This window comes from Ranitomeya variabilis, chromosome 3 (genome assembly GCF_051348905.1).
Source record: "Ranitomeya variabilis isolate aRanVar5 chromosome 3, aRanVar5.hap1, whole genome shotgun sequence".
In the NCBI taxonomy this organism is placed as follows: Eukaryota; Metazoa; Chordata; class Amphibia; order Anura; family Dendrobatidae; genus Ranitomeya; species Ranitomeya variabilis.
Window position 1 is genome coordinate 673764552 of NC_135234.1, and position 9710 is coordinate 673774261.

The 9710-nt window shown below is 37.6% G+C and overlaps 1 protein-coding gene across 1 annotated transcript in view; it reads right to left on the bottom strand.

The window, feature by feature from the left end:
- Positions 1–835, bottom strand: part of HOXC11 (homeobox C11) — a 4332-nt gene extending 3497 nt beyond the window's left edge. Inside the window, exon 1 of the mRNA XM_077299787.1 lies at positions 127–835. Coding sequence (XP_077155902.1) covers positions 127–826 — 700 coding nt within the window. The 5' untranslated portion in view covers positions 827–835. The remainder of the gene's footprint in view (positions 1–126) is intronic.
- Between the last annotated feature and the right edge of the window lie 8875 nt (positions 836–9710).

Consider the following 9710-nt stretch of genomic DNA (forward strand, 5'->3'; position numbering starts at 1 on the left):
GAAGAAAGAGCTTTTGTAGCTTTAATAAAATCCTTTGAATGCTTATAAAAGTCCACATAAAACGTGACCGAGCAAAGCCCGGGCTCAGCCCCTGCAGCCCCCTCCCCCGGTCCTGCCTCTACCTACTCGGGCCGCTGCTGCCTTTGCTGCTCTCCTTGTTGTTGACAGACGAGGATGAGGCTGAGGATCCGGGGTTGGTGTTTTCCTCCTCGTCTTCCTGGTCAAGTCCTTGGTCCCCTCCGGCTGACAGGGCGCTAGATTGGGGGTCAGTGTCCAGCTTGGGGTCGCCCTTGGGCACACAGTCCTCTGTCTGGTTGTCAGTGGCACAATACGCATTGTCAAAGAAGCGATCAAAGCCCTGGGGCAGCACCGTGTTCTTGCTCATGCTGGTGTAGAATCCTGTGGACGGATGGCTGGAGTTGGGGTGGTGGTGGTGGTGGTGGTGGTGGTGGTGGCTGTAGACGCTTTCGTTTTTCATTAGCATTTCGGTCATGCTGGAGGAAGGAGGGAGGCACTCTCTGTGCATCAGATCCTCAGCTGCGGGGTAGCAGGAGGCATAATTGCTCCTAGGATGCCATTTACTGGAAGGGTCTAGACTGTAGGAGACCTCCCTGACTGGCTGGGAGAGGTTGGTGGAGTAGGGGTAGGAGATCTGCCGTGAGGGGGCCTGGGGGAGGAAGGATGACACAGTGGAGAATTCGGGGACATAGTAGGTGCAGCTGGGGAGGTACAGATTGGAGGTGCAGCCTGGTCGATCTCCAAATTCTGAGCTCCTCTCCTTGCGCGTCTGGGAGCAGAAGTTGCTCAGGTTGACCGAGTTAAACATCTTTCTCCCTTTCTGGCTCTATAGATAGATGTTTTGGAGGCGATCTGCAGAGGGGGAAAAATTTGGGAAGGCTGGATGACGCGCTGTCCGTCTAAGTCTCTCCCCAGGAGCACGTGATGCCCCAGTAGATATCGCCATATATCAGTCCCGGGCACTTAGATGCGTAGGAGGGTTCACTTAGGTAAGATCGCACCGACGTTCAACAACGATTGGTTTTCAAACACCGCAGAAACATTATGAAAATCAATTGCAGATTTGTATTCATCTCTTTTTTTTTCTCTCTTTTAGGCAACTCCCCTTGTGAGCAGGAGAGGCAGTAGAAGGAGCATTTCAGGGGGCGGCTGGGAGGGAGAATGGGGAAGGAGCAAAACGGGGGGGGGGGATTGGGTGGGGGGCTTTTGAAGTTTTCAATTTGGTCTCTGCTTTCTAGATTTTGCTCCCCTGTCACGGGGATTTGCACTCACTAGAAATAGGTCAAGTTTTTTTTTCCCACCTAATGCTTCAAACTTTGAGGGGGACACATAGTAAGGCTTTTCTGGATAGATCAAATGCAACTGCTGGGGGGCACACAGGTTTTGGGGTCAGCAAGTCTTAAAACATTTGTAAAATGCAGCTTAAGTGCAGAGACGCATACATCTGTAGACAATTGATGTTACCTCTGGGCTCAGTATGGGGAGAGTTATCAGGCGTCTTCTCATAACTAATTGCTTTTCTTAAGGATATTGTTTTATGTCAGCTATAGAATAAATCAGCAGCACGTTGGAGGTAGAGACCTTCAAATAAGCCAGGCTTAACATGACAAAACGCGGACCTCAGAGTTCAGAGCTCACCTAGCATGGAGCCAGGGCCGCCGGTGTCCAAGCACATTACACAGGCTTGTAAAACCCCACCACCGCAATGGGTGGTATGGAGGCACCACTGCCAGGCAGCACTGCAAACACAGCCCTGGCATGGCCCAAAGGGTGCACCCTTATTATAGGAGGTGCATATCAGGGGATATATATAGTATGAAAGATATATATATATATATATATATATATATATATATATATATATATATATATATATATATATATATATATATATTGCATCTTAATGCTGTACTACTGAAAAATAGCTGTAAAGGAGAAACAGAAGTTGATCTCCATAATACACAGCAGCTACTATCTATCTATCATCTATCTATTATCTATCTATCATCTATCTATCTATCTATCTATCTATCTATCTATCTATCTATCTATCTATCTATCTATCTATCTATCCATCCATCCATCCATCCATCCATCCATCCATCCATCCATCTATCTATCTATCTATCTATCTATCTATCTATCTATCTATCTATCTATCCATCTATCTACCTGTCTATCTAGCTTTTGTCTTCCTACATATGTCTATATTCCCACATTTTACATATGAATCTAAGCAATTCATTTCCCTCTTCTACATCACCTCGTTACTCCCAGCATTAGAAACGCAACTTATTCATGTTTACGAATTCATACATACATTTTCAGAGCTGAAGTTATATTTTTAATAACATAAGTAATGTATATTATTAAATATTGTTAATAAATTCTATTGGTGCATGTGCCGCATTTTTACATATACATAAAACGAAAATATTGTGTATTTCGTTAATCTACAACGTAGGACTGATTTAGCTACTGGATATAGTATTTAATGGAAATGAAAAGGAAAATATCTAAAAAAAAAAAGTATATTATTGAATAAAAAACAGTAAAAATAAATCAATAACTGGACGTGCAGATACATGCATATATATGCATATACATACATCTCGGATCTATATATATATCTGTCTGTCGGTTCGCTATATATAAAACATACTCAGTGAATCATCTTTAAATTTCCATTCACATGTATCCAGTCTTGTAAATGTAATCTGGTCCTATTTGCACAATTACAGCAAATAACCCCAGTATAACAATCTCCATCGCTAAATCACTGAGATTTTGAATTTTAACTTGAAGCAGAATCTAATAAAAGAAGAGCCATAAAGATAACCTGGAGCGGATACCAGAGAAACACAGCCTATCTGTGCTTCTGGAATTAGTTCTGATGGTATTGTTTCATTTCTGGAAAGTGTACACTTCAGTGGCCTCATGGATCAACCGGGAATGATCAGTGCACCGTCCATATGCAGGGACATCCTAGAAACATCATCAGCTCAACTCTTGGGGTTTGCAATTTACCTGTCTTACACTGGGAATGTCGCCTGCAGCGCTCAAGTTTTAATTAAAGTGTCACTTGTGGTTTTACTTGGCATTTGATAGACCTGATACAAACTAATAACCTTAAGCTATTGTTTATGGGAGTCGTTACTTCATGCAGCCTATCATCCATTACAGCATAGACAGCCACAATATCGAGTATAATGTACAGAGAAGCTTAAGATGGACATACATCGTGTGAGTGTGTGTGTGTGTGAGTGTGTGTGTGCATGAATGTGTGTATACATGTATGTGCAAATGGGTGTATGTTAGTGTACATATAAATTTGTATTAGTGTGAGTATAAATGGGTGTGTGTATGAATGTGTGCGCATTAGTGTGTGTAAATCTGAGTATTACTGTGTGTATGTATAAATATGTGTGAGTATTAGTGCCTGTGTATGTATAAATATGTGTGAGTATTAGTGCCTGTGTGTGTATAAATATGTGTGTATTAGCGTGTATAAATGTGTGTATATTAATGTGTGTGTATTATTGTGTATAAATGTGTGTGTATTAGTGTATGTGTAAATCTGTGTATTGCTGTCTGTATAAATGTGTGTGTATATTAATGTGTGTATGTATTAGTGTGTATAAATGTGTGTGTATTAGAGTATGTATATATATATATGTATTAGTATTAGTGTGTGTAAAAATCTGCATATTTGTGTGTATACATGTGTGTATTAGTGTGTGTATAAATATGTATTAGTATTAGTGTGTGTATAAATCTGCATATTAGTGTGTGTATACATGTGTGTATTAGTGTGTGTATAAATGTGTGTGTATTAGTGTATGTATAAATATGTGTGAGTATTAGTGTGTATAAATGTGTGTGTATTAGTGTATGTATAAATATGTCAGTATTAGTGTGTATAAATGTGTGTGTATTAGTGTGTGTTAAATAATATGTGTATGTATTAGTGTGTACAAATGTGTGTATTAGTGTATGTATAAATATGAATGAGTATCAGTGTGTATAGAAGTGTGTATTATTGCGTGTTAATGTGTGTATGTATTAGGCTACGGTCACACTATCAGTATTTGGTCAGTGTTTCACATCAGTATCGTAAGCCAATACCAGGAGTGGGTCAAAAATACAGACTTGGTGACGTGTTTCTATTATATTTTTCCTGTGCTTTGTTCTACTCCTGGTTTTGGCTTGCAGATACTGATGTAAAATACTGACCAAATACTGCTAGTGTGACCGCAGCCTTAGTGTGTATTAGTGTGTGTATAAATATGTGTGCGTGTTTATAGCAATACATAAAGTTATCTCTCTTTCTCTCTGACTGTAACCCTTTTCATCTGCAGCTGTGGACATTATATATTAGCCCATATAGGTGCCATAGGCAGCCCACCTTAAAACTCAACATATCCATTGTAAAGAACTTGGATATGATAACGTATATAGGGGATATGTGTAATAAATGTATTATGAGGGTGAATCAATAGAAGAATTACACAATATCACAAGGCACAGGAGAATAGGATGCAGAGCACAGCCCATGGAGCTAGCTATTAGTCAGTCTGGGAATTGATGTTTTCCAGTAATGGCTGTAGTAGAATGGCACCTCACATTAAATGTGCAGATCACTTAAGCCTGACCTATGCTTTGTCGCTTAAACCAAGTTAAGAGTAAAGATTTCATAGCTGACTGCAAGGTTCTGCAGCAGAGACAGCTGGGGAGTCAGAGCACTTGAATTTGACCAATGTCAATTTCCTGACCACCATAAAACCCTGAATAGAGCAGCAGTCTGGGATTTTCTTTAGGTGCCCCAACCCCCAGAGCTTTAGCAACACCACTCTACCCCATGTGCATAGCCCAGCTAACACACAATCGAATCTTTACTATCCACCCCCTGTTCATACTGTTGTGTTTAGGGAATTTTCTGTTAAATAAAGTCTGAAAAGTAAAAGTTTATATCTTAGTTCTGGAGCTATAATTAATAACGCTTTCATTCAGTGTCTAATTATAGGCTTCCTTAGATTAATCTTGCTTTTCCAGACAAATCTGTATGAATGAAGTTGTAAAATAAGCAGATAATACAAGAATATATTCTGATTACTTGGGAGGATAATGATACTTTGCACACACAAATCCATATACTGAATTATAGGTATAAAAGGGGCTATATGCTACTGAATTAATCTGCTGTTCAACCTCAAAATATAGGTACATTAAAATGGTGTCACAATGCTAAACCAATTTATTTAGAATAGTTTCTCTCCCACAATAGACACATTTAATAATTAATACTTGCATCTAATAATACGACAGTTGACATCCAGTCTAGCACTATTGACAGACAGGACCTTCTAACATGCCATTGTTAACAAACTATCAATATACAAGACATATTTCCATATGCTCAGGTATCTTAGACGAAGAAGAAGAAGAAGAAAAAGAACAAGGAACCAGTATTTTTACGTCGCTTTTTTTTCTTTTCTTTTCTTAATATTTCTTGTTTATACTGCCAATGGTGATATAAAACCTTCCAATAGAAAATCAAATATATCTAAACATCATCTACTATCTATCTATTTATCTATCTATCTGTTATATATCTCCTCTATCTATTTATTATCTATCTATCTATCTATCTATCTATCTATCTATCTATCTATCTATCTATCTATCTATCTCTCTATCTATTAATCTGTCTATTATATATCTATTTTCTATCTATCTATTACATATCTCATCTATCTATCTATCTATCTATCTATCTATCTATCTATCTATCTATCTATCTATCTATCTATCTATCTATCTATCTTATGATAATTTATAGACATGTGCTAGAACATCCATAGTGATTGTTTTCCATAGCTGTCTCCCTGCCTGGACAGGCATTCTGCATTCTATAGGTGAAGAAGCACATAGAACAGTGCGGGCAATGGAAGGATCTGTTAGTAAATATTTGCGCCTTTCCTCCTTTCTGCAGCATTCTTCCGTTTATGACTTGTCTGTGAGATGCTTTTAAGTAGACGTTTCCCCACCAATCCAGTGCCGTAATTACTTCCTAACTATGAGTTCTGGGCACAAGAAAACAACTGCAACCCGCAGCCATAAACAAAGATTATCAAATACCGCCTGGGTGTAAAGGGAAACCAGGATTGCGGCAAAATAGCCACAAGTGGTAAACGTGGGCAAATATTAATGCCCCCACATGGCAGAAACTACACATTTTATTGGATGTAGTCCAGACAGAAAGAAAAGATACAGAAAGATAAAATGGATAAAAAAAAAGATGGCTATAGAAAGATAATAATACTGATATTTAATGTTATGTATAAAGGTTGTATATTAGGACTATGGGATAAAACAAAAGATATATTCAGATACATAGACATATAGAAGAATGACATTTAAAAGTATATAATGCACTATATATATGAGGAGAAAGAAAGAAAGAAAGAAAGAATGAAAGAAAGAAAGAAAGAAAGAAAGAAAGAAAGAAAGAAAGAAAGAAAGAAAGAAAGAAAGAAAGAAAGAATTGCAGCAATGAGGGTTGACACAGAGAAGAGGGGGAGGGAGGAGGAAAAGGCAAAGAGGGGATTAGAGACAGAAAAAAAGACAGGAGGTGTGAAAGAAAAAGACAGAAAGGGTAAACATGTCTAAAATAACAAAGGGTATAAAAAGGGAGACATTGAGAAAATAAGAGAGGGTGAAGGGAGAAGAGATAGAGAAATAGCATGAGAGAAGCTTAGAGAAAGAGGGAGACTGGTTTTCTTTACACTTGAGCTGTAAGTTCCATATCATATGGAATCAATAGAGATAAAAGCAGGTAACTTGTATCCAGAGCCACACACACTGCAGCTTTGTAGCAGGGTGGTATTGGAACTGGAGTGCTATGATTCAGGCTTTAATGGTGGTTTAAGGTATATGATTGTTGTTTAATTAATGATGAATATATCCAGAGCAAAAACCTTGCCACTTATCTACATAATCCTAATTACACGTATACCAAATGCTTCAATATAAACGGAGAGCCAATAAAGGAATATATATCTATATTTATAAAGATTATTTAAACAACCACAATGAATTAGTGGTTTCAATTAAATGAACATTCTGTATGAAAATGGATCGTACCATTGAGACTCGTGGGTATATTGGGACTTAACTGTTTACACTGTGTTTTATTATTACATTTGCTGTAATCACAACCCACTTGATTAGAGGTTTAACATAGATATAAAACTATCTATTATCTATCTATCACCTATCTATCATCTATCTATCTATCTATCTATCTATCTATCTATCTATCTATCTATCTATGTAGACAAATCAATGTGCAATCAATCTTTTGTCTACTATTAAAAGGACTTAGTCAGAAATTTCTGTCCCTCTTAAGATTATAGTGCTGCTTCATTTCTTTTTGAAAAATATTTATCTATTAATTATCTATCTATCTATCTATCTATCTATCTATCTATCTATCTATCTATCTATCTATCTATCTATCTATCTATTATCTATCATCTCCTATCGATCGACTTCTCGTTACCCCCCCAACAAAAAATATCTATTTGTAATTTTTTTTTACAAATGTATTTTTGTGATAATCTGCATCTACCCCTTATTATTTATATTGTCGTAAAATAGTACTTATAGTTAAACTTAGACTTCAAATCAATATTTCATAATCTATGAAAAATAAGAACCAAAGCGACCGAGGCATATTGTAAAGTGAGTACAGACACTTCTCGGCCTCTGTATTATAATATATCTGCTCCGATTTGCAGAAAGGGTAACAAGGGCCTTTAACTTTACAGTTGTAGAACTATAAGACCAATCATGACCTCAAGGAATAACCTAGTTCCACACTCCTGCTGGCATCCGTGTATGATATGAACAAGTAACTAACTGCATAATAAATACAACTACATGAATGTGATGTTATTACCTACAAACCAAATCGATTCATAAGGAATCAGGGGCCATAGTGTTTGTATAGGTGATAGGTAAATGGCCCATAACACCAGGTGGTAAAGCAATGCTATAATAATATCAGATTCTACAAGGCAATTTACAATTATTATCATTATTTAGGAAAGTTCTTCATTAAATATTGATGACTATAGAAACTTGTATGTAGGATTCATGCTGTGTATGATAGAGCATTGGTACATTCTTCATACATGACCAGTATAAGGATATGTTCCATGTGCATGAAGGGGTCTTGACTCAGACCAGCTTCTACAAAGTTTTGATGTAAATATTCAAAATCGCCATCTAGGTGCAAGTTCCTGTCTTGATTACACAAAAAAAATGTGAACCAAGTCACAAGACAACATACATAGATCAATTTCTGTAATTCAAGAAGTTTAGCAACACATCTGGCAAAAAATGGGGTCCTGGCCACAGATTGTACAGATTAGGTGCAGCTTTAAAGAACAGATCTGTCCATTAATGCCATGTCCAACACAGACAACCAGTGCTCAGTGTATATAACAAGACTTCCCTTTAAGAACAGAACACATTGCATTCATCTCCACTGTTTCAAATGAAATCAAGCAGCCTGTGACCAGTCACTGGGCCACTTAGTAAGGGCTTTCATGCCCTATGTAATCACATTAGTAAAGGGTATATTGGACATCAATGAGGAGGAATATATCCACTGACATAAAAATATGCAGCTTTGTCCCAGACGTTATCACACCTCACTACACTGAAGGAACTTGGAAAACATATAGTGTCCAAAATAGAAGAGACTCTCAGTGCATGGTAATGGAACTATGGTGAAAACTCCCAACCTATAATAAGGTCACCCAACTTGTAATCACAGGTATCTTCAAAAAAGACTGTCAATACTAAACATAGAATGCAACGACGTAATCATACTTAGATTGATATTGATCAATATATATATATATATATATATATATATATATATATATATATCCATATCCATCTATATCTATCTATCTATCTATCTATCTATCTATCTATCTATCTATCTATCTATCTATATTAGGTAAATCCCTAGTGTGTGTGTGTGTGTATATATATATATGTATATATATATATATATATATATATATATATATATATATATATATATATATATATATATATATATATATATGGGACATCTATCAGGCATCTTGATTAGGACCAATCACAAGCACAGCCCATCTACATTGACTGTGTGTGCAGCTTACAGAGTTACATCAGTGGGTGGATGAGCTGTGTTTGCCATAGTCGGTGGATGAGCTGTGTTTGCCATAGTCGGTGGATGAGCTGTGTTTGCCATAGTCGGTGGATGAGCTGTGTTTGCCATAGTCGGTGGATGAGCTGTGTTTGCCATAGTCGGTGGATGAGCTGTGTTTGCCATAGTCGGTGGATGAGCTGTGTTTGCCATAGTCGGCGGATGAGCTGTGTTTGCCATAGTCGGTGGATGAGCTGTGTTTGCCATCCGGCCTTATCAGAAGCCTCACGGTCGGGTGCAGAATACTATAACTCCAGCTCTGCTCCATCTTCCCATCTGCCCCTTCCTGTTTGCACTTTGGGAAGGCACAGGCGAGGAGGGGTGTTTGCATTTCTTTCTTACCCATTCCTTTGCATTGGTTTCTGCAGTGGATATTTCACTGCTCAGATAAAGTGTCATTGGCTTTTTTCCTGCGTGACGTGACATC